The sequence below is a fragment of the Lepus europaeus genome, chromosome 14 (assembly GCF_033115175.1).
Source record: "Lepus europaeus isolate LE1 chromosome 14, mLepTim1.pri, whole genome shotgun sequence".
NCBI lineage: Eukaryota > Metazoa > Chordata > Mammalia > Lagomorpha > Leporidae > Lepus > Lepus europaeus.
In genome coordinates this window covers 15,960,804-15,984,805 of record NC_084840.1, presented here as the reverse complement: position 1 = coordinate 15,984,805, position 24,002 = coordinate 15,960,804, and the positions used below count along the sequence as shown (strand labels likewise).

General features: G+C 49.1%; 1 protein-coding gene and 1 long non-coding RNA gene across 4 annotated transcripts in view; one reads left to right on the top strand and one right to left on the bottom strand.

Annotated features, from left to right (window-relative positions):
• The window catches only part of NR5A2 (nuclear receptor subfamily 5 group A member 2), a 132,291-nt gene extending 124,276 nt beyond the window's left edge, over positions 1–8,015 (bottom strand). For both annotated transcript variants that reach the window (XM_062211554.1, XM_062211556.1), the window contains exon 1: positions 7,713–8,015. In XM_062211554.1, coding sequence (XP_062067538.1) covers positions 7,713–7,776 — 64 coding nt within the window. In that variant the 5' untranslated portion in view covers positions 7,777–8,015. The remainder of the gene's footprint in view (positions 1–7,712) is intronic.
• Positions 8,016–8,416: 401 nt separating this feature from the next.
• LOC133773733 (uncharacterized) lies at positions 8,417–13,684 on the top strand. Of its 2 annotated transcripts, none has more exons than XR_009867962.1 (3): positions 8,417–8,656; positions 9,718–9,908; positions 13,412–13,684. It is a non-coding gene; the product is annotated as an uncharacterized LOC133773733 (long non-coding RNA). The 2 variants fall into 2 exon arrangements; XR_009867963.1 differs by having other exon boundaries at positions 9,714–9,908.
• The last annotated feature ends 10,318 nt before the right edge of the window (positions 13,685–24,002 follow it).

Genomic DNA, 24,002 nt, shown 5'->3' with positions numbered 1-24,002 from the left:
TTCAAAGTTTTCCGATGTCACCCCAACAAGATGAAAAAAATTCCCTCCAGCCTCCGGAGTGCGGGCGAAAAGCCTCATTTTCAGGGTCTGCTGTGCAAACGGGTAATTATCAGAGTCCACCCACAAGGGGGTGAATTTGAATCTCAAAAGACCTGAATTTATTCTATTTCAATGGCACAGAGCTCACACATTCAAAACTGTCAGGGCTAGGATTTGACGCTTTGGGAATTATTTCAACCGTTGTAGTGCAGCATTTACACTTTTGTAGGAAATTGGTCACCCACCCACACCTGGCAATTTCGGATACCATGGACCCTCTCAACTGATCTGTCGTTTTACATATGTATGTTCAGAATCTGAGTTATTTAAATATCAGCTTTAGTGGCAACTTCAGGTTCTATGGAAACAAACTCAGGCCTGGCCATCAGCTGGGAGGGGTAGACGGAATTTGCCATAGAGATTTCCCTGACAGTGTCAGGTCACACCGTGTACACCTGTTCAGTATGACCAGTTGTTTTAAATGTCATTGTGAATTAAAGCTACATTTTCTTACCTAGTTCAGAGAGGGAGTCGGCGTCACGGCTGGAATCGGTGCTTGCCCTGCGTTGGACTGGGTGAGCCGTGAACTTGGGAATGGGTGGAAGGCCAGCCGCCTGGCCAGGAGCTCCCCAGACCACTCCACCTGCCAGCCTGGCCAAGATGCAGGGCAGCTCCGCCGGCGGGCGCAGGGCTGGCCGCGTGATGGAGAAAGGACCCGGCCGCGAGAGCCGAAGGCAGTTGGAGTGCAGCACCACGCAGGTGCAGAGTGACAAACTTTGCTTTTAACTGGAGCCTGAGGCTGGCCTAGAGAGGCGGACGCTGTGGGCACGCTCGCGTCCGGGGCCGCACGGGCCACTTCTGACCCTCACCACACCCCCGCAAAAGCCGGCCAACGGCTAGCACGCACCGCCCAGCGCACAGGTGGGCTTCCTAAGGAAGAACAATGCTCACCGCCTGGGAGGGGTGGCAGGGTATAGGGGCTGGGGTGATGAGGAGAGGACCGGGAACTTATCGCCTCTGGGAGGGTCTGATCTAGGCGGCCGTCGGAGCCGGAGGACATCGGGAGAGCCGAGTTCTTTTCTAAGAACCGAAGGAGCCTCTGCCTCCAGGGAGAGAAAGGCGCCCCCGGGGCCAGAAAACCCCGCTAGCGTTGCATGATCTGGGCTCTTGTCGGAGACCTCTCCCGGCGCCGCTCCTTAAGTACTTAAGGCTGCGGCTGGGGCTGCGGGCGCGGGCGGGGGTGCGGCGGCACCACGCTGGCCCTGCCAAGCCCTGGACTGGCCTCCCTGCCTCCTGAACGCCCTCCTTCGGGACCCGCTGGGCAGCGCCCCCTTGAAGCCCGGACCCACTTGCTGGATGACCCTGGATCGTCCTGTGCGCTACCCCCCCTCCAGGCCCTTTCCCAGGGAAAGCTGGGGAGGGGTCCGAGGCCCCGGGGTGCTGGGAGGGGGCTAGGCCTCCGAGGCCACAGTTTGAGGCGAGAGCCAAGTGGCCGTGGGAAGAGGATGCAGTGGCGGTGGCAGCCGGTGGACAGGGCAGCGGTCTGGACTGACCAACACGCGCCCTGGGCGCGGACATCCAGAGGCTGCCCATTCTTCCCTGGCCCCTGAACCCGAGGCGCAGACCAGAGACCGCGCTGCGGCTGGCTGGGGAGGCAGCTCCGGCTCCAGCTACCGCGCGGCCCTCCGCCAACTTCTGGCAGACTTCTCTCGCTTCCCTCCACCCGCCGCCCCCTTTCCGACGAGTCAGGTCTCCGGGGCTCGCCCTTCCCGCTTCTGACTTTGAAAGTGTTGATTGACGGTTGCAATTACGAAGGATGATGGCTCGGGGAGGCTCCCGCAGCCTTGATGAGCCCAAGAAGCGCAGTCCTGGCATATTTTATCCGGGCTTGGCGTTCCGGGGCCGTGCGCGCGCCCCATTCACCCAGCTGCCTGGGGCCGAGGAGGTCCCGCACTCCCCACCCGCGCGAGAATGCGATCGCGTGCTCTCTCCACACCTCCGCCTCTCCGCGCAGCAGTTCGCCGCGTGCGCCGGGAGAAGCCTGCCCTTGCCGGATCCGGCTTGGCGCGCATCTCCCGTGCGGAGCGCCTGGGCAGGAGAGGCCAAGACCTGCGGGGGGCGGCCCGGGGGTCCTGGGTTCGGGGGGCCAGCGGGCCAGGCATGGCTTTCCCGCGCGCCTGATAGATGCAGCGCCGGGCGACCCCACTCATCCTCGCGCGGAACCCCACAAACCGTCCTTGTAAACATCTCCGAGGTGTCCTCTCTCCACTGCTACTTGTTGGTGCTTTTAAGAAACTAGAACAATTACTTTTCTTGAAATCCGGATTTTTTTTTTTTTTTTTTTTTTTTTTGCCGGGGTCTCCGCCAGGCTGGCATGCCAAAGGCGGCTCGGGCCCTGCCTCGCCCCCCCACCCCTCCCAGCTGAAAAGCCCCTTAGAAGCCGGCTTTGGCTTTTCTGGGAAAACGAAGCTCTCTGGCCACCAACTCCGCCCCTGCCCGCCCTCGCCCGGGGCGCTGGGCGTTGGAAAGAGCCGGGCGGGGTATCGGTCCTTTACGGAGGAGCGCCGGGTTGGCTGGGGCTTTGGAAGACAAAAGACCTGAAGAGGTGAGAAGGGGTACCTCCTTCCCCTTTCTGCGGCACGTGTGAACAATTACGGGCGACACCAGCAGCAACAGGCCGCGTAGACGGTCTACCGCCCGGTGGGGTCGCCGGGATTGGTCCACGCTCCCCGAGGGACTTCGCGTGTCGCGGCCCGGCCGAGATCGGGGGCATCCGAGCTCCCCAACCTGCGCGACAGCCTGCCCTCGCGGCCTCCAAGGCAAGGAACGCGTGTAGGAAAAGTCTTGCCTGAGTGATCAGACTCTGCAGCTTTTCCTATTAAAAGAAGAAGAAGGCGCTTCCTTGAAGAACTTTTGAACTTTCTTTTGGGGGCATTTTGCTCCCAACTCAGGGGTCCCTGTACTCTTTGCCCTGGCACCGTCGCTGCCAGTCGAAGGCAGGTCGGGAGTTGAAGGAGGCGGGGCTTGGAATGACCTGGGTGGGTGGTCCAACCTCACCCGTCTTCTCTGTGCACCGAAATGCAGATGGGAGCCAGTTTCAGCCCAGAACTGGGGGACCCCGCCCATCGGAACCAGAATTTCGAATGCCTGAGACCAACCAGAACACTGGGTGACCTGGCCAAAGGCCAGGCGGAACAGTACTGGTCATTCCACCCTGGCTGGGAAACTGAATCCTTAGCACTGGGTAATACTGTAGGCTAAGCCCAAGTGAACCCAGCCCTACCGTTCGGTTCTTAAGTCTCTCCAGACCAAAGAGCCTGGCCCGCAGAGGTGTGGGCGTCCCGCAACTTCGGACCCTCTTGGACCCCAAAGAAAATGGGGACCTGGAGTGGCGAGGGCACTCTCTGGCACGGAGTTACAAACTTTTGTCACGGCCAGCGTTCAGTCAGCTTGGGACACCCCCCCCCCACTCCAACCCCCCCAACCACCCCGCCTCCCCCGCCAACCATGGTCTTGTCTGGAAAGAAGGCAGTTGATTCCAGAACAAGCAGTGGATTCCGACAGATTTCCTTATCCTATAGAGACAGATGGGGGCAGTGAAGCTTGGGTCGGGGGAGGGGGCAGGCAGAGCCTGGGGGTGTCTGGACCCTGAGCCAGGGATGCAGCATTTGCTGTGAAAAATGTTAGCAGCAGGCATGGGACCAAGGCTGCCGGAGCCACAGCTGGGTTTCTCCAAAGTGCTTTTAAACAAAGGTGCCTAAATGGTCGCTTCCCACATCCACTCCTCCCCTAGAAAATAGTGTGTTTGCTTCTTCTAGCTGAACCCAGTCAATTTGAGTCATTCCCTCCCCCCACCCCCACCCTCAAGCCCACCAGCTCTGGCTCTGCAACAAGTAGATGCTCTGAATTTCCAGTTGGTTCAGCCTTCCTGGTACAGGGCACCTCGCTGAGCTGCTGAGCTACACCGCAGCCAGCTCTGGGATCCTTTCCAGGAACCCCTTCTGGAGGAGGGCGGGGTGCTTTCCAACCCGGCACCGACCTCAGCACTCCCAGATGCTGTTCTTACTGTAGTCCCAGCCCCCTCCCGCCCTTCAGAATCCTACAGGAGTCCAAATCTGATTTCCACAGTAGAACGAAAAGAAAGATAAAACCATTGACACATGTCTTTCTTAAGCCTACAGGTCTTTTGGAAGAAAGTCTGAGTTGAGCAACTTTGCTGGTATCATTATTTCTTTGTATTAGCAAGTACTAGTTACTACCTCAGGGAGACAGCCTGGCATTCAGAATCCTACTTGGGGGATTCTATTTGCAGCTCACCCATCTTATAAGCCCCGCCCCCACATCGGAGTCTTTTCTGAACCCACCTTTTAAATGAGTGAAATGGATGCAACAAAGTAAACTTTATAAATGAGACAGTGTGGGAAAGCAGCTCACCCTGCGGCTAACAAATGCCACTTCTTCTTCCTCCTGTCCGTCTAACTTCACTCAGACTCATCTTCTATAAGGGAAATCATGAAGAAAAGAGGGAGCCAATAGCCACTCTAGGATGGGTAAGGATGCAGCCTTCCGGGGCAGGGGCTTGCGGACTTGATTACCCCGCAGAGTTTGACATGGTGTTTAGGGACCCTCAAATCTGTCCATGGCATCTGTATTCAGGTTACTTGGAGTATAAATGTTAAGTATGTCTTTCCTATCATTCACACACACATACATATAACAGAGCTTCCCAAAATGCTTTAAAAAAAAAAAAAAGAGCCTTTATCAACTTGTCAGGTCAATTTCAGTCCACCTGCTTTTCTCAAGGTTAATCTCTTAAGCTCACACTGGTCATATTTCAGCTCTCTCCTCCAGGGCCTCCACAGAGTACAACACTCCCCAAACTCCTCAAGTTCTTGGAAGCCAACTGGACTTCTCAGAGAAGGCTGTCCCCACTCAGGTTAAGAGTGAGGAAGTTCAACGCCAAGGAGCAGCTGCATCGTGGTGTGGGTTCTGGACCTGCTCTCTGACACTTGCCCTGCTTACATCACCCCTGCAGCTGGTTTTTTGTTGTTGTTTTTTTTTTTTTTTTTTTTTTTTTTTTTTTTTTTTTGAGGGAGCCTGGGACCTCTGTGTTCCCAGAGCCCCTCTCTGGCTCAGCTCAGGTTCAAGGCTGAATCTAAGATAACCCTGGACATTGCTAGAGGTTATCTCTGAAGGAAAATCAGACACCAAGAGTGTTCAGGGGACCAGAAAGCAAACCTTCTATCGCACACTCCTTTGTCCTGGGGATAGTGTATGGTATGAAATGGAACGTGCATAGTATTCTGTGCACGCACTTTGAAGAATTATGTAAAATTTAATGCAACTCAAGCCTAATGTTGGGAACGCTGGCATCGGGGTGGGGGGATAGACACAATAAAATAAGCCTGTGTTCTACCTACAGACATGGCTGGCTGGCTGATACCGATAGGGAGAAAAAGCCTATTAGGTTAGGACTAGGTATCATTCCGCCTGTTTGGGAGAAAGGAAATGCCGTAGGCCAGAAACCAAGAATCTGGCCAGCACCCCAGAGCCAGTCAACTCCAAGCAGGCAGTCTGGTCTCAGCCCAAGTCTGCTGCCCTGAAGCCACACTGAGTGGTTCCTGTCGCAGGCAGGAGGAACACCTGTGGTCATTCTGCACACAACTCATCCGACACCCCCCCATCCCCACCCCCACCCGTGCAGGGGGGACCTCGCCCTGGACAGCTAAGGCCATGCAAATTGCTTTTAGTAGCACAACTCCTAGGAGGATTGGAGGGGATTAAATGCAGCGGTGGGACCCTGGCGTCTGCAGGCTCTGGCTCGGTTCTGGGCACCACTGCCCCCCCCCCCGCCCCCCGCTCCCTCGTGCATTTTGCCCTCGCAAAGCCACCCGGGGACTCCTGCCGCTCCCTGCAACTGCACCTGTGGCTTCTCAGCCCCGGGGCAGTCAGAAAGACCCACTCAAAGGGGTCAGCCTGCCAACCGCTCGTGGCCTCCTCTCCCTCCCCTCCAGCCCTTTGGACGGCTCGGTCCAGCCAAAAGCCCCGGCGATGGCCCTCGGCGCTGAACGGACCGTCCAGGACCGCGAGCCGTCGCCCCTGGGGAAGCCACACCATCACGGGGCTGCGGCATCTGCAGAGGGGACAGGGGCGCGCCTGGGCCGGGCAGCTGCGAGGAACAGCCGGGAAGAGGATTCTTTCTTTTACTAGAAACTCGGAACTTGGCGGTGCGCCGGGTGGGTTCCTTGGTGCCGGAGTGAGCGCGCGCCTCTCCCTGCGGGACCCCGCGGGGCTCCAACAGCCGCCTCCCGCCCATCCCAGGCCCGTGGGTGTGCTCGGGAGCGCCCCGCCCCTGCCCGCGCACAGCCCCGGGTCTCCCAGCTCCACCGCCCACCTCCCCCTCTAATCCGCCCCTGGGGTCTTGGTGGGTGGGGGGGGCCCAGCGGGCGAGGCGCGCGCGCGACCCCCACCCAGCCCGGTGCTGGCCGTCACGGCCTGCAGCAGCCGCGCGCAGCCGAGCCCGGGACCTCTCCGCGCGCGCACCGCGGGGCGCGCGCACCGCCCGTGCGCGCCGCCCGGGCCACCCGCGCCCCTTGCCCGACGCGCGCAGGGCTTGGCGGCGGCTGCGAGCGAGCGCTCGCCCGCGGGGCCGCCCGGCCGCGGAGCCCGAGTGGTTCCGGGGTTCTCTGGCCCCCGCTTGCTTGCGCCCGCGTTTTCTTTGTTATCTGCAGAGCAATTGGTTCTCGGGTGCACTCTGCGTGCCTCCCCCGTGTTTTCTTTTTCGTAAGTACAGAACTTTTTTTTTTTTTTTTTTTTTGGTAAACATTTCCTCAATTGATGTACGAGTACTTTAGGGTGTAGTTGGCCCATAAAAAAGGCAATCAGTGCCTTCGGTGGAGTCAGCTGGCAGCCCCGGGGTAGGGGAGAAGCCCGAGCCGGCCCGGGGTGGCGCAGCTGGGACTCCGGGCTCCGCACGGGCCCCGCACGCCCCCGCAAAATCGGGTCCCAGAGCCCGGGAGAGCTGCTTTGCTCAGAGCCCTGAAGTCCCTGCCCTTAGCATTCATTGAATGTAATCTTGCAGGGAAATGAGCAAGTTCGTGACTGTCCTTTTTCTTGTTTAAAATGAAAAGTAGCTCTGTGTACCTATTTCGGTAAAAGCAAAGTTATTTTTACAGAAGATAGCAACTTTCCTAATTCTTAACTAATGCTTAATTTTTTTTTCATGAGTTTCATTTGCTAAAAATACCAGTTTTCAACAGTATCTGCAGGGACTTGAAAACTATGATAAAGTTTGATTAGTGATCACTCAGTATGATTGGCTTGTTCCAAGTTGTTCAAATTTTAGCTTATTATTTCCTATTAGAAGTTGTCAGGATTTATTAAGGATAAAATTGATCTATTTTGAATATTTTCTGGCTGTTTTGGGCTAATAGAATAACGTCCAAAAACAGTGGATACTAATAATAATATTCATATGTGGAATTAGCCATTAGGTTTTTTTTGAACTGCAGAAAAGAAAAATGTGTAATATATGCATGGGTTTATTATAGGCTTTTAATAAGCGCAAAGAAAAACCGTGACTTAAAATGCAAAACCGTCAATGAGATTAAGTTCCATGTATTCAGTAGTAGCACAATAGTGACTGGGTGGTAAATAGAGCGACTGCTACTTACCGATAGGTGTGAGTCCGCGCTTGAGAGACTCTTGTACATCCCCAGTGTCCGAATTAGAAGACATTCTCAGTGAGATCACAGGCAGGCCTTCGGCTCACAGCAAAAATCATTGAGCATAAGAAAAAATACAGCTTGTCATCTTTTGTGGCCTTGGGAAGAGACACATCAGACTACAGTAACCCTTAGTGAAAGTTAAGAAAAAGAAAAAAAAAAAAAAAAGATCCAGAATTCAGAAAGTTACAAGCAAGTCTTTCCCTGGACTCTGTACTGTTTCCAGCGTTAGTGACCTGTTGTAAACCATGTATCCAGTTTCACGATGGTTTCTAATCAGAAGAATGGAAACTTCTGATAGGCTTCGCTGGACCACATGACTGTATGCAGGTCGATAAGCGGACCCTGTTATAAAGTGACAGCAGAAGAGATAAGAACTCTTGGCAGATAATGGCAAAGAAATGATTAACTCAGAAGTGGAGAGGCGCTATGCAGCACCCAGAGTGGAAAGTTGTAAAACCGAGGGTCAGATCAGACCTGCTGGCTGAAACTGCAAACCAGCCCAAATCCACTAACTAAACTCAGGCTTGTGACATAGCCCCTTGATGTCATCAGCTATTTGCATAGAGGGCACGCGGGGCTCTTCTGACCTCTGTAAATATGGGTTAGACGATAACACTGACAGACATTAATTCTGGAAGGGTTGACTGCAGGTATGAGCTACACTTTGAAACACCACGGGGAGCCACGCCAGGCTTGTGGCCATTTATTTAGTCATGTTTTGGTCAACCACCTGTTTTGTTTTGTTGTTTTTTTTTTTAAGTCGTAACTGTTCATTAGTGAAGGAGTTAACTTGAGCTTGTTTGTACATTGGACATTTGGTTAAAAGGACAACCTCTCCCTAATAAAGCAAAACCTACACTTTGAGATTAATGCTGAAAGATGACGAATGTGTAAGTAGCTTTTCTATAACTTTAAAGTTGTTATTTATTTGTTTGGGTCCATGAAGAAAATCTGTGTTACTCTTTACCACTAAAGGAGTAGTACTCAAATGACCAAAGGTAGTTTGTGCTGTCGAATATCCCTATTGTTATTCGAAGTAATAAAATCTAGATTCTTAGAGCAATGCATGTCTTTTCCCACCTTGTGGAAGTGTGTTGTTTTTCTTTTTTGGGTTTTGTTAATTGAGTAACTTTGTATTCCTTTGGTCTACGAGCCTTTAAAAATATTTATATACACTGTTTTTCCTATTCAAAATATATTTTTTAAGAATTAGACTTGACTACATATTAAAGAAAAACCTGAATAACCATAGTTGAAACAAGATGTTTAGTTCTCTTTTATAAGTGGAGTTGAGAGGTGGGCAATCCAGGGATGGAACAATGGCTCTTCAAGGCTGGTTCAGACCGCATTCCTTCCTTTTTTACTTTTTACTAACTCTCATCCTCATGTTCCAAAATGGCTACTAGAGTTCCAGCCATCACTCTTAGGAAGCAGAGTCGAGGAGGAGGGGAGGAAGCATGTTCCTTTTTGAGAACATTTCCTTAAAGTACCAGGCACTCTGTTTAGGTCTCACTGGACCGAAGGTAGATACCCATCTATGATTAGCTGCAAGGGAGAAAGGCAACTGAGGTGTTTTTAGCCGGACAGCTAAATAAGTACCCAAACGAAAAAGCATTGGGTAATTACAATTATGCTGTCAGCTCTTAGCTGTTATTTCCTTAACTAACCATGGCATATTACCAGAAGTGTACCCATGTGTATGTTCAAGGACATATGATTGGAAAGCAAATGTTCTGTTTAACTTATTTAGGAATCCAAAAAGCTGTTGCTTATACAACTTATACTTGTTAGTATCTGTTGTGTTAAAAAATTAAAGCAGAGAGACTTTAAAATGTTTATTATTTATATTTAACTTATTAAAATAATACCTAACTCATTATATATTAACTTATTTTTACTGTGGTTCATTTAAAAATATTTATTTATGCATTTTTATTTCTTTGAAAGGCAGAGAGAGAATAAGAGAGATTCCATCCATTGGTTCACTCCCCCAGATGCCTGTTCCAGCTGGGGCTGGAACAGACCGAAGTCAGGATCCAGGAACTCCATCTGGGTCTCCCATAGGGGTGCAGGAACCCCAGTACTTGGGCCATCATCTACTGCCTCCCAGGCATGTTAGCAGGAAGCTGGATCAGAACAGAGGTGAGACTCGATTCCATGTGCCCCAGTGTGGGATATGGGTGTCCCAAGTGTTGGCTTACCCCTTTATGCCACATATTAGTTTAATGGCACCTTTTAAAGAAATTATCCAAGAGGCATAGAGACAGATATACAAACAGAAAGCCCCCATTTACTGGCTCACTCCCCAAATACCTGCAACAGTCTGGGCTGGGTCGGGTCAAAGGCAGGAGCTGGGAATGCAATGCAAGTTTCCCACATGGGTGCTAGGGACTCAACTACTTGAGCCATCCCTGCAGCCTCCCAGGGTGTGCATCCCCAGGAAGCCGGGATCAGGAGGGGGCTGGGATTCAAGTTCACATACTCTGATAGGAAATGTACGCTTCTTGAGCAGCACTTTAACTGTAAGGCCATATGTCGGGCCCTAATGGTATACTGTAGATTAAAAATATTTTTTAAAACAAAATAATTAATTAAAAGTTACATTTTGACCAAAAAAAAAAAAAAAAAAAAAAAAGGTCTGGCCTAGTGAAGACAGTGGGATTCTCATATCTGCTTCTGCAATTTTTCTAAATTTTAAAAATATTTATTTATTTATTTGAAAGGCAGAATTACAAGAGAGAGAGAGAAAGAGACATAGAGATCCCCCATACACTGCTTCATTTCCCCCCAAAAAGCTGCAATGGCCAGGGCTGGACCAGGCTGAAGAAAGGAGCTGGGAGCTTCATCCGGGTCTCCCACGTTGGACTTGGGCCATCTTCCACTGCTTTCGTAAGTCCATTAGCAGGAAGCTGGCTCAGAAGTAGAGCAGACAGAACTCTAACCAGTGCTCATATGGGATGCTGGCATCGCTGGTGTTGGCTTAACCTGCTGTGCCACACGCAGGCCCCTTCTGCGTTCTCTTTGTAGTGCTACTGTCTTGGTTGAAGTATGTAAGAAAATATGAACTCATAGAGGTGCAATTAGACAGGGAGGAGTGTTATAGCTTTTTCAGATAATTATGATATTTTTCTTCGATACTGCACCAGAACTTCACAAGTAGTATTTTCCTGAGGATTTGTTCAAACATGAAAATCCAAAATCCTTATTAGTGAACTTTTTTGTACTCTATTACATGAAAATTTGTTGGCCTATTTTATGCTTCAAATGCATCTTCTACGTGTGCAGAGTCTTGTAATGTATATTGGTAATTTGAAAAGTGTGAGTTCACTGAATTTTGCGGATTTTCCAACTGTTGACACATTCTGCAATGCAGACTCACATCATGTCCTCACTAGTGTCACCCCTGATCTCAGCAGTGGTCCTAAGGATTGCGAAACTTTCAAAATCACAGTGGCAGGTACAACTTCTCCAAGATTCAGATTTTCACCTGCAAGTTTGAATTTTGTCATTGGAAAAAAGTCAAAGTAATGGTTTCACTTCCTTTTTGATTGAGAAGAAGTTTCCCAATGTCTGAAGAACCATAGTTTTCCTACCAGTCATTGTTTTTTGTTTGTTTGTTTGTTTGTTTGTTTTAAAGATTTATGTATTTATCTGAAGGTCAGAGTTATAGAGAGACAGAAAGGTCTCCCATCCACTGGTTCACTCTTCAAATGGCCATGACGGCCGGGGCTGGGCCAGGCTGAAGGCAAGAGCCAGGAACTCCGTCTGTTGCGTCCCACGTGGGTAGCAGAGGTCAAATACTTGGCCTTTCCTGGCACATTAGCAGGAAGGTGGATGAGAAGCAGAGTAGCCGAGACTTGAACCAGCCTTCAGGTATAGGACAGCAGTGTCACAAGCGGCAGTGTAACTCACTGTGCCTTAGCACTGGCCCCACAGTTCAGAGTGTTTTATAAAACACAAACCTTTCCCAGTCACATCAGGATCCTAGACGGGGGCTGCCTGTACTGAGAGTGTTGTGAAGGGATTTGAAGGCCATGGGCAGTGGGATACTCCCCGCTGGAGCTGAGCACTGGGGCTGCTGTTACGGCTGTTGACCTCTTCACTGTCAATGTCAAGGTAATTTTAAAATGCACCTCCCAGGGTAGGGGCTTGGCCTGGTGGTGAAGGTGCCCGGGTGCCACCTAAGAGTGCCTGGTTTGATTCCTGGCTGCAGCGTCTGACTGCAGCTTCCTGCTAATGCACACCTGGGAGGCAGGGGTGATGGGATCCTGCCACCCACATGGGAGACCTGGGTTGAGTCACAGCTTCCAGCTTTGTGCCAGGTCTCGCTCAGGGTCCTTGCAGGTATCTGTGGAGTGAACCGGCGGATGGGACCTCTCTGTCTCTCAAATAAGTAAATTAAAAAATTTGTAAAAGAATATTAAAAAATGCCCTTTCTTACACTGGGAGGACACATCATCAGCTGACTACAAGAATGATTTCTGGGTAAACGCGTTGTTCATTTTCTTTAGGGCAGTAAAGCCTCGGAAGCTCCCTTGATAGGAGGACTTGGGTTTGTGAAGGGCAAGACCAAAACAAATGTTCCCCTGGCCCAGGACCTGAGAAGAAAAGAGGAATGCCTAGGAAGATGGCTGAGTGTGTGTGTGTGTTCCCTTAATGAGCACATTATAGTACAATTAGCTGTGTTGCTTCACATTAATGAGGCTAAAGTTCGAGTTTTAATTCCTATGGAGGAGAAAGTTTTACAAAGGGAGAAACTACAGTGTTTGCAGGATCAAATGGATGTTATTAGATCTGGGGAGGAACGCCCAGCTGCGGCTTAATGAGAAAGGGTTCGCTGGGTTATGCTTATTGTACAGTTAATAAAGAGGGAAGGAATGGTCTCTGACATTCTGAGTGGGTGAGAGATGGGGTCAGCTGTGAATTTATGCTATTACCTAGTTTCCGTGCTAATTCTTTTTGAAAGATTTAGTTATTTATTTGGAAGGCAGAGCTACAGAGAAAAAGGGAGAGACAGATCTTCCATCCACTGGTTTACTTCCCAATGGCTGCATCAACCAGGGCTGCGTCAGGTCAAAGCCAGGAGTCTGGAACTCCATCTGGGTCTCTGACATGGGCCTGACTTGGGCCATCATCTACTGCTTTCTCAGGTGCATTAGCAGGGAGCTGGATGGGAAGTGGAGTAGCTGGGACTTGAACCAGCGCTCATACCGGATGCAGGCATTGCAGGTGGCAGCTTAACCAGCTGTGCCACAATGCAGGACCCTCAATGTTAAAATTTAAATTTAAATTTAAATTTAAATTTCAGTTTTCTGAAAGAGAATCTGCATCTACAGCACACGGATAAACATTTTCAAGCTTTTCTTGGCTTTAAACAATATTAGTTGGGAAAAATCAATCACTATATTCCTAAAGCTGCACTTATACAATGCATGAAGTTTGTATTCCCTAAATAAAATATTTCTTTGGGGGAAAAAATAAACTATATTACTGACAACTCTTCTAAGTCAACGGGGGTGTGTGACTGTATACAGATGATTTTTAATTCAATCTGTGAACATTTGTAACAAAATTTCACATCATTATAGATTCAACATTGTCTGAAGATCTGCATTGCAGAATTTATGGTCCATTTTTTTTTCTAGTCTGGTTGCCTCTCTCCCTGTCCACCGCCTTTCAGCTGTGCTGCCGTCTCGGAACGCTTCCAGGACAGATGCACCTGCACCAGGTTTGGGTAGCCTGGGGTCCAGGTGATCCCTGAGAGTCAAAGCAGAAGTGGTCACAAGCCAGGGCTTGAGGTCTGGATGAAGCTGGAAACGCGAGCTCCACGGTGGCCTCATCAAGGAGAGACTGAGCTGAGATCTGCTCAGGGAGGGAAGAGAACGGAGGCAACACCCGGTGAGGTCACTGTTGGCAGATCCAGGAAAACATGCTCACAGCTTCTTGGGTATACAAAACCAGTGCAACCTACTCTCATTGACACTGTATTAAGTGTTATTTATTTAGGTTAATTTTTTTCTTAAGTATATAGTGTGTTTCAAAATATGATTTTTATTGGGACAAGTTTCTTCTTCTCTGATTTTCAAGTTTCTTTCTTTGATTCTGCTCTGGGCCTGTTCTACATCTGTAACTCCTCTCCTAAACATGCTGCAGTGTCGGCTACCCGTTGGTGGAGGCTTTGTGTGATGTTCGTTGTGTGACGTAGCACTCTAGCACACTGGCTACGGCTCTGGTTGCTTTCCTGAGAAACCTTGTGCCCGGGTTGGTGCGTGAGATCTGTGTGAGCGAGTGAATGCTCTGTGCGTCTTGGTGCGAGTGGAGGGAGCAGCCGTGTGGTTGGGAGCCCAGATTTGGGATCAGAAAGCTGACGACTTCCATCCCATTCCTGCTCTTGCTTCCTGCCTGGGGGCCAAGATTCTTGGCGTCTCACAAGTCAAAGTGACGAAAATGGTGGGACCCAGTAGTTTTTATGGTGAGAAAGTCAAGGAAACAGATATTGTGTTTGTATATAGCAGGTGCTTAGTGTCATGTCAGAGAAAGAGTGCTCAACACCTCTTCTGATGGCATCGAAAACCAACATGGGCTGTGTGCACCAGAGCCTTGAGTGGCTGACACGATTTCCTTCATGGAACTGGAGAAGTCCTCTGCAGGTTTATGGTTTTGTGTTTTGTTTTTGGTGCCAGTCGTAGTCGCAGATAGATGCCCGCCATATGCAAGACTTAACAGGATTCATATAATTTAATAGCATCATAATGGGATCTGCTCGGCTTCTCTCCCGTTTTGTTCATGGTTAACAAAACATGTAACAGCACAGAGGTTTACTTTATTTATTTTTTTTTTTGGCAGATAGAGTTAGGCAGTGAGAGAGAGAGAGAGGGAAAGCTCTTCCTTCTGTTGGTTCACCCCCCAAATGGCCACTATGGCCGGCGTGCTGTGCTGATCCGAAGCCAGGAGCCAGATGCCATGCAGGTGCAGGGGCCCACGCACTTGGGCCATCCTCCATTGTCTTCCCGGGCCATAGCAGAGAGCTGGACTGGAAGAGGAGCAACCGGGACTAGAACCGGTGCCCATATGGAGTGCCGGCGCCGCAGGTGCAGGATTAACCAAGTGAGCCATGGCGCCGGCCCCAACAGAGGTTTACTTTCACGCCATATCACAGAAATCATTCTTGTAGCCAACTGCCTCTCACTAGACACAAAGGTACCCAAAAAATTGAGGAACGGTGACATCCGAGGTTGCCTAATATCGCCTCCAGAATCTGAAAAAAATACTATTTGTCACTGTCTTTAGTTTCCTGTGAACCCTGCTGGCATGCTGAGGAGACCACATATTAATGAGTTACTTTGGTCTTTTGAAGCTTATCGGTGAGGCTAATTTAATAGAAAGAGGTGGTCAGGACTTTGTGAGAAGCGAACATGTTTTTCTGAAAGAGGGACTGGAGCACCGTGCACACGCACCGCAAATAACAGGTGCTCAGAACTCAGCCCCGGCGACAGTTAACAAGCACTTTTCGTTCCAGCTATGCCAGGGGGAAAAGACCAAGAAAATCACGCCCTCAGTTTTTAGTAATTGTTTTTCTCCATCCAGGTACAGTGCAACCATCTCCTTTAGGCAAATGTGGGCATTTTCCATGGCTGCTTTCTGTTTTAAACACCATTCCTCCCTGAGGAACTCATCAGACAGCTCCACATGGAGCACTCGGAATGACTCACATTTACAAGAATACATGTTTATAATGATAAAACATTATTTGCTAACTGATTTCAGAAAGGATTTGTAAATGATTGACAGATAACTGATGACTCCAAGGCATCTTTGCCAAAATCCAAAAGGTATTCAACAATATCATCTGAACCCAGATTGCATGATAATGTTGAAGTTCAGTTAATGAGTTACACTCCCTGTAAACTTCCTGAATACTCTCTTTCAAGACATTATGACATATCCGTTAGGAACTGGAATTCTTGCAAAATTGGATTTATGGTGAACACCTTGTATGAACCTGCAAAGGGCCCTGTAAGTGTGTTTATAATTTGGGTTGAAGAACAAGCACCCTAAATCACTCATCATTCAAACAGGCTGACTACCCCAGCTATGGGGGAGTTTTTCCAGAAGGGTTATGAATACTGAACCATTAAGTTTCTGCCAAACCATTGCTTAATAGTCCCTTTTTGCTTGTACCCTGCACCACCAAAGGCATTTGTCCTAGATTTTATATACATCCCGGGCTAGCATTGGCACGCAGCAACAACAACAAAAATCAGCTTCCTTAATTAGCCTCTCCCCTGTCCAGTTCTCTAAGAGGGTGGAATAGTAGAATTTGGAAAACATAATAGCTGTGAGAAATGTGGCACCTGGCAGGAAAGATAAGTGACTTTTACACAGTACTATTATGGTCAGGTAAATATTACTCACTTTTTATAGCACTAATAATTAAACAGAGCCTTAGTCAATCTTTTGGCAACATAAATGTTTAAGACCTGACTCTCCCGTACGCATGTGCTGGGTTCCCCCACGTTGATCACCGTCTGGGAGCCGTGTCTGATGGCTTATTGTGCGTCTTGTTTTTTAGAGTAAGTGAAATAAACTCAATACCACTTTGTTTCCATGGAAGGCATTTTCAAACATTGAAGCAAATAACCCAGTGGCCTAAATTGTCTTTAAAAAGGGAAACTGTACAGCATGCAAAGAAATCACATTGTTATTATTTTAAAATGCAGAACCATGAAATGGACTCAGACATCCTTAGGAAAGTGAAGGTTCTCTGTGACCTAAAATTACCTGGTAGACCATATGTATAAAACAGCCATTCGAATAATAGGTGTTCCTCTAGGCTGAGATATTTTATACAGCTTAATCTTAGGTTGGGCTGTATAACTCAATTTTGATTTGTGTTTCAGTTATTCTAATAAACATTTTTTGCTCTCCCAGTCCCTTGTGAAATAAGAAAATATTTAATAAAAGTGCTACAGTAGAATTTTAAATACGTCTTCTTTAAATAGTTTTTCAATACAGCACTCTGATTATTCAAAATATCAACTGTGCTAGATAAGGACATGAACGCACATATGTTACATTTTCTCTCGAAGCATCATTTATTTTTATTTTATTTGAAAGGCAGAGGGGCAGATACACATGTGTGTGTATGTGTACACATATATGCGTACATACAGACATTCATGTATGTAAGAAACAACCCAGAAAAGAAAGGATTACTGAGAACCACTGTGGAGCCTCACAGAAGTCACCTGGTGGTTTAGTTTCCACCTGTTGTTTTTGTTTGAGTCAGGGCACATCGTTGATTAACGCCGTGACCTGGGGGAGTTGTTCCTCCGTGTGAGAGGGTCGTCAGTGTGGGTGCAGAACGGCTTGCGAGAACACATGTGGCACATCTAGCCCCATGACTGGCACTTAGAGGCCCTTGTCTCTCACTTGGATCATTTATACTGTCTCCAAATGGCTCCTGGGCTTTCCTCTGGCTTCTCCCAAGACCATCTTCCACATTCCTGCCTTAATAAATCAAAAAGAAAATAAGCAGGGGTAGGCATTTGTGGCAGGGGCTAAGATACTGCTTGGGTGGGTGTGAATGTCAGCTCCCCTCCTCGTTCCAGCCTCCTGCGAATGCACACCTGGGAAGCAGCAGTGATGGCCCTGCCACCAACACGGGAGACCTGGATTGAGTTCCTGGCTCCTGGCTTTGGCTTGGCCCACTCCTGGCTGTTGCAGGTATTTGGGGAGTAAACCTGCAGAGGGAAGATTCTTTTTCTTAGTCTCTTTTTCTCTTTCTACTTCTCTTTCTCCCTCGGTCCCTCTCTGGCTTTCTCTTTGCCTTTCAATTAAATAATTTTTTTTAAATTAAAAAATTCACAGTGGGGGCTTGTGTTGTGATGCAACAGGTTAAGCTACCACCTGCAATACCAGCATCCCACGTGAGCAGTGGTTCCAAGGTCCCGGCTGCTCCACTTCCTATCCAGCTCTCTGCTAATGTCCATGACAACACAGAAGATAGCCCAAGTACTTGGGCCCTTGCCACCCACATGGGAGACATGAATGGAGTTCCAGGCTCCTGGTTGTCCTGGCCCAGCCCAGCTGTTGCGGCCACTTGGGAGCGAGGCAGCGGATAGAACATCTTTCTCCACTGCCTCCCCCACCCCCAGGAACTTTGCCTTTCAAATAAAAAAATAAATCTAAAAAAATTGAAAATTAATGATATTCACTGCTTAAAATTTGTCAATTGTTCTTCATAGTCTTTGGGATAAATTTCCTGCTATTCAGTTTGATAGGCAAGACCCTTTAGAATCTTACCTTTTTCTGCCTTAGCCTCTACACTCTTCGCTCAAGAGATAAAGAACCACTTGAAAACATCATGATGTTGCAGGCCCCTGTCTATTCCTGCCTTTGTCCATCCATTCACCACTCACCCACCCGTTCATCTGTTCATTTAGCTGAAATATGCTGGAGTCTGTAGTCGGTGCTAAGGGTACAGAGTCAGAGTAAGGAGATTCAGTTGGGTGGAAGTGACAAATGATGACAGCTGTTCATCATAGCTAAGGTTGGGGTACTGGGCAGCACCCAGGAACTACTGACCTCCTTTTGGAAAGATAAGAGGAAGCCCCTGGCAGGAAGTGCTGCTGACCTGTTGCAAAGGGTGAGTGGGCGTCAGCCCAGGAACAAGGTGTTGCCCAGAGGGAGCCACAGACACAGGAAAAAGTGTAGCAACCTGAGCACATTCCACTGGAGCTGGCCTGAGCTGTGCTTAAGGATGTATCGGTGGGGAGTTTCTTTGCGAGTGACAAACAGATGGAAGCCGACCATAGGGGAGTGGCTGAATCAATTACAGTACCTCTATTTCTTTGGCTACAATTGGCCATTAACAAGAGAAGTGGAGTTTCCCAGGATGGCTTGGGGGGATGCATAGACAGTGTTTATTGTTACACGAGCAAAATAAGGCAATTATGTGAGTGGGGGCACCAAGCAACAAAGAAGAAAATAAGGTTCAAGCATATGATCACATTGGAAAGTCTGTGAGGCTGGGAGTGCGTGTGGGAAGAATCACTGTGTTCCTAAATTTGTATTCATGAAATGCATGAAGTTTGTATAGCTTAAATAAAAGGTTTCTGGGGAAACAAAAAAAGAAAGTTTGTGAACATGTAGATATGTGTACAGAAAAAAAGATTACAGCAACTGAACAGGGAGCGGCGTTGTGGCGCAGGGGAGTAAGCCGCCTCTTGGGATGCTAGAGTCCCCCATCAGAGTGCTGGTTTGAGTCTCAGCTACTCCACTTCCATCCAGCTTCCTGCTAATGGACCTTGGAAGGCAGTAGATGACAGATAACTCAGGTAGTTGGTCCCTGCCGCCCACTTGGGACACCTGGATGGAGTTCCCAACTCCTGGCTTTGTCCTGGTCCAGCCCCAGCTTTTGTGGGCTTTTGGGAAGTGAACTGTGAGATGGGAGATCTCTTGGTCTCTGCTTTTCAAATAAAATGAAAATAAATAATAAATGAAACATGATTTTTTGTTGCTTCCTAACTCCCGATGATTACTGTTCCCGCATCGGAAGTTTGAGGTGCGTGTAAGCAGGCGTGTGTTTGCCGATTGCCGTCATCCTGGTCTTGTGATTTACTGCCTGTGCGGCTGTGAGCACTTAGTTCATTTTTGTTCTTCATCTCTAAAGTGGGGAGTAGCCATCACATAGGGTAGTTCTCAGGAGAAAATGACTTAAAATGTATTTGTTTATCATGGAGCCTGGTGCATAGGGGATGCTCAGCAAATACTCCCTCCTAGCAAGCATCCTCTCGGGGAGTGCAGGAGTCTCTTCCAGGATGAAGGGGATATTTCTGATCTAAGTTTTGTAAGTGTCTTCTGAGCGCCTCACACTGTGTCTGGGTCTACCTCGGCAGACTCCAGGCTCTGGGCTCCTCATACAGAGCCGAGCTCACAGTCTATTTGGTGCTGTTCACTAAGATGTGAGTCCGTTGCTTGCCCCCGGCCCACAGCATAGGCACCAGGTACATGTTTGGCAAAGGAGTCGGAGTGAGGAGGAAGATCTAAGCGGAGAGTTATTTGAAAGGAAAACTGATCATGGGGAATGGAATTAAATAGCCAAGGAAACAGCCATGCTGAGTACAGGGAGGAGAACTTGAGAGCAGTGACGTTGGTGAAGATGGCCGGGGTGTGATCTAGGGCTGATCGCGGGGGAGGGGAGGCGGATTCCCTCCCCCCTGGCCCCCACTCGGCCAAGACAGGTGCAGGGCAGGATGATAGGCACAGCAGATTGGACAGCCAACTTTTGAGCCCCTGCTGTGTGGCAGGCACTGGGCTGTTGTGATGCGGATTGTCATCACTAGCACCTGTTTTAGGTAAGAGAGCCCACTCCCAGACCTATTTTAAGCATGAGAAACCTGGAGCTTTGTGAAGATAAATTATTTGCTCAAGGCCAGCTGGCTAGTAAGGCATGGAGCTATGACGCATGGGGCAGTCCAGTTCTAGAGCCCACACAGCTTGGGCCAGACCCGGCTTCAGTGTTTGTCAAGCAAGGTCAAGTGCGCCCTGTCAGTCACTGTGGTAAATTGCATGGGCGGCCGGGCTCTCAGGATTTTCTCCTCTAATAGTTTGGCAGATGGTTACTGAGATTCTTGCCTGGTGATCTGTAAAGACACTGAGTCCTGGAGCGGGAAGCCAAGGAGGTCAGAATGTCCCCCGAGAGACACCGACGAGCTAGCTCAGGTACGCCGTGGTGATGCCCGGCTCGCCTCGGTCGTGAGGCTCACGGTGCCCGGAGAGTCCCATCTGCCGTCTGTTACTGAGTCATCCCCGAACAGAGAATGGAGGCGCAGAGTAGACGCAGGAGACGGGGGTGGGATTTTCCTCCAATGAACGGCGAAAGGGTGGCACGGTGTCTGGAGAAGCAGCAGGGGCACCTGGACAAGGTCAATGCCAACATCGAAACCTGCCTTGTCTTTAAACCAGAGGTGTGACTTCTGCCACCTGCAGTTGAAAAGCTCAAAGGTAAAACACTGGAGAGTGTGTATGTTAGAATTCCAAACTTGTGATCTTCCAGAAAACGTGGGCAAGAGCACCAGGAGCCAAGAGACTGAAATACAGACATGAGCTCCTCCGGTGAGGGGGTCCCAGCTTCCTATGTCTGGTTTCTAGGGAAGTGTCCGTGGGCAGTCTGTTCTGATGCTAGTCACAACCAGGTGGCAAGATGCCGCCTTTCCTAGTTGCAGTGTGGTGGGACTTCAGGTTCTTGCCCAGCCGGAGTGAGGTTTTGACAAGTGCTTTCTCCTTTATTTGGTTCATCATAAGTAAAACCACCTTGGCTTTCTTCCTCAAATTCGACCTCAGTGGAGAGTTACCATGGTTAGTTTTCTTTTCTTAATAATGCAGAATGCCTAAGGTGAGCTCCATATTTTATGATGCCAGATTTGACTTCCAACTTGGCTAGCGGATGAACTTGAGGCATTTAGCACGAAATTTAAAGTGCTTTTTGGTCTCTGCTTTTGGCCACAGTTTTGCATTCAGTGTAACACTATTTCCCACACACGGTTTATTGAGGAAAGAGCAACAAGCATGATTTAAAGCCAGATATTTAGTTACAACACCTGTGTGCCACGTCAGAGGGCTTGGGCTCCACACCCAGCTCCTGACCCCAGCTTCCTACTAATGCACACCCTGGGAGGCACTGGGTGATGACTGAAGTCATTGAGTTTTTCCCACCCACGTGGGAGACCTGGGTTGAATTCCAGGCTCCTGGCAGGGATCCCCAGCTGGGAGCTGCTGCAGGCACTTGGGGGACTGACCCAGTATATGGGAGCTCTCTCTGAGTCTCTGCTTTCAGTTGAAAAAAACATTCAAAAATATTTCTAAACCATGTTCTAAAAATCTACAGACTTTGAATTGAGTTTGCAATAAATTTGCAAGTTTGCAGATGTTTCTCTTTGTTATACCCAGAAGAATAGCATTTCAAGAGCTTAGATTTCTTTTTTTCTTTCTTTATTTTTTATTTTTGACAGGCAGAGTGGATAGTGAGAGAGAGACAGAGAGAAAGGTCTTCCTTTGCCGTTGGTTCACCCTCCAATGGCCGCCGCAGCCGGCGCATCGTGCTGGTCCGAAGGCAGGAGCCAGGTGCTTCTCCTGGTCTCCCATGCAGGTGCAGGGCCCAAGCACTTGGGCCATCCTCCACTGCACTCCCTGGCCACAGCAGAGAGCTGGCCTGGAAGAGGGGCAACCGGGACAGAATCTGGCACCCCGACTGGGACTAGAACCAGGTGTGCCGGCACCGGAGGCAGAGGATTGGCCTGTTGAGCCACAGCGCGGGCTGCAAGAGCTTAGATTTGAACTCTTTTTGTGGTAAAGATTTTTCCTTTATTCAACTTTTTACTTCATCTGTAACTGATTGCAATTATAAAGCTGATACAAAAACAGTCATCTGCCTTACTTGGTCTCCAAAAGGAATGTCAGAGGAAAAAAAAGAGTCCCAAGTCCTTCATGGAATATTTTTTAAAGATTCATTTATGTATTTGATGGGGAGGGGGAATGGGAAAGAGAGGAAGAGATTTTCCACCCTCTGGTTTACTCCCAAATGACTACAACAGCCAGGTCTTAGCCAGGCCAAAGCCAGGATCCTGGAACTCCATCCTGGTCTCCCCCATGGGTGGCAGGGGCCCAAGCACTTGGGCCATTTTCTGCTGCTTTCCCAGTGCATCAGCAGGGAGCTGGATTGGAAGTGGAGTGGCTGGGACTTGAACTGGTGCTCTGATATGGGATGCCGATGCTACAAGCAGCAACTTAACCCTGTGTGCCACAACCCCCTGCCCACCATGGAATATTTAATTGATTTTCTGCATCCAACATAAAAGTTTCACCTTCTTACTTTAGGGAAAATTTTTTTATAGCATTTGCAGTCTACATTAAATATTTTACTCTTCTCTGCCTAGCCTAAAATTTATCACCTGTGTGAGTATGTGTGTGTGTGTGTATATTCAAAAAACTTAAAATACTAGTGGAATTCCCGGTTGCCCCTCTTCCAGGCCAGCTCTCTGCTGTGGCCAGGGAGTGCAGTGGAGGATGGCCCAAGTGTTTGGGCTCTGCACCCCATGGGAGACCAGGATAAGCACCTGGCTCCTGCCATCGGAACAGCGCGGTGCGCCGGCCGCAGCGCGCTACCGCGGCGGCCATTGGAGGGTGAACCAACGGCAAAGGAAGACCTTTCTCTCTGTCTCTCTCTCTCTCACTGTCCACTCTGCCTGTCAAAAAAAAAAAAAAAAAAATACTAGTGGAATTGAAAAGTTTCCTCATGTTGGTAACTAGCTGGTGCCTAATTTTTACCAGTGCTTTTCTGTCTTTAATTGTGGAGTGAAAACTCACGCAGTGTCGCTCTGCTGACCAGGTCGATGTGTGTTGTGCCTTCTTCCCACTGCCAGGGTTTCAACACCTCTCCTTCACTTGCTTACACTTCTGCTGTACCAAGAGGAAAGTGCAGATGTTAGTGCTTCCACCTGACAGAAACACTCAGGCGTGCCTGGTCCGGTGGTGGAAGCCAGAGCAACAAATCAGTGGCAGGGCTGAGACTGAGGGGCCCCGCCCACAGATCGGAGGCCTCACCCCACCGGAAGCCAGCGACCTGAAATTGAATTGGCTGCCTTTTGACACCGGCTTAATATGAAAACCAGCAGAGCTGGAGCCTTCCCTAATGTCTTTCTGAGCGCAACAACTATGGCCCAGTGTGTGGTGCGAGAGCTGCCTCCTTCAACCAAATCCCTCTGCACGGATGGTCCATTTGAACAGCTCCATTTCTCCTCTCTCGGAACGAGCACCCTTCTTGTACCCCTGCCTCGAGTCTTCTGTCTTCTTCATGACCCTGCTGAGCCCCTGCTTTCGGGAAAGACCCCTGTCAGGGTGCCACAGTCTGTTCCCGGATCATGGTTATCAGGAGATGAGCCGTTTGGTCTACCAGCTTATGATTCCTCCTTGTATGTTTTCTGTTAGAAGAAACCACAGACATGAAAAGACCATTGTGGTGGCCCTGTGTCCTCAGGACCCTGGCTGGTGGCAAGGCCCATTTTCTCCCTGAGATAAGGCCGAGCTGGAGATCGCCAGTTCCCTTTTCTGTTCCCCATCCGGGAGAGAAGTAGCACGTCTCACAGCCCGTGTTTCAGTCGCCTGGTAGTCAAAAGGTTGAAAGAGAGAAAATAGCCAGGATTTTTAAGCTGCTCAGGAATAAACACTTACTAT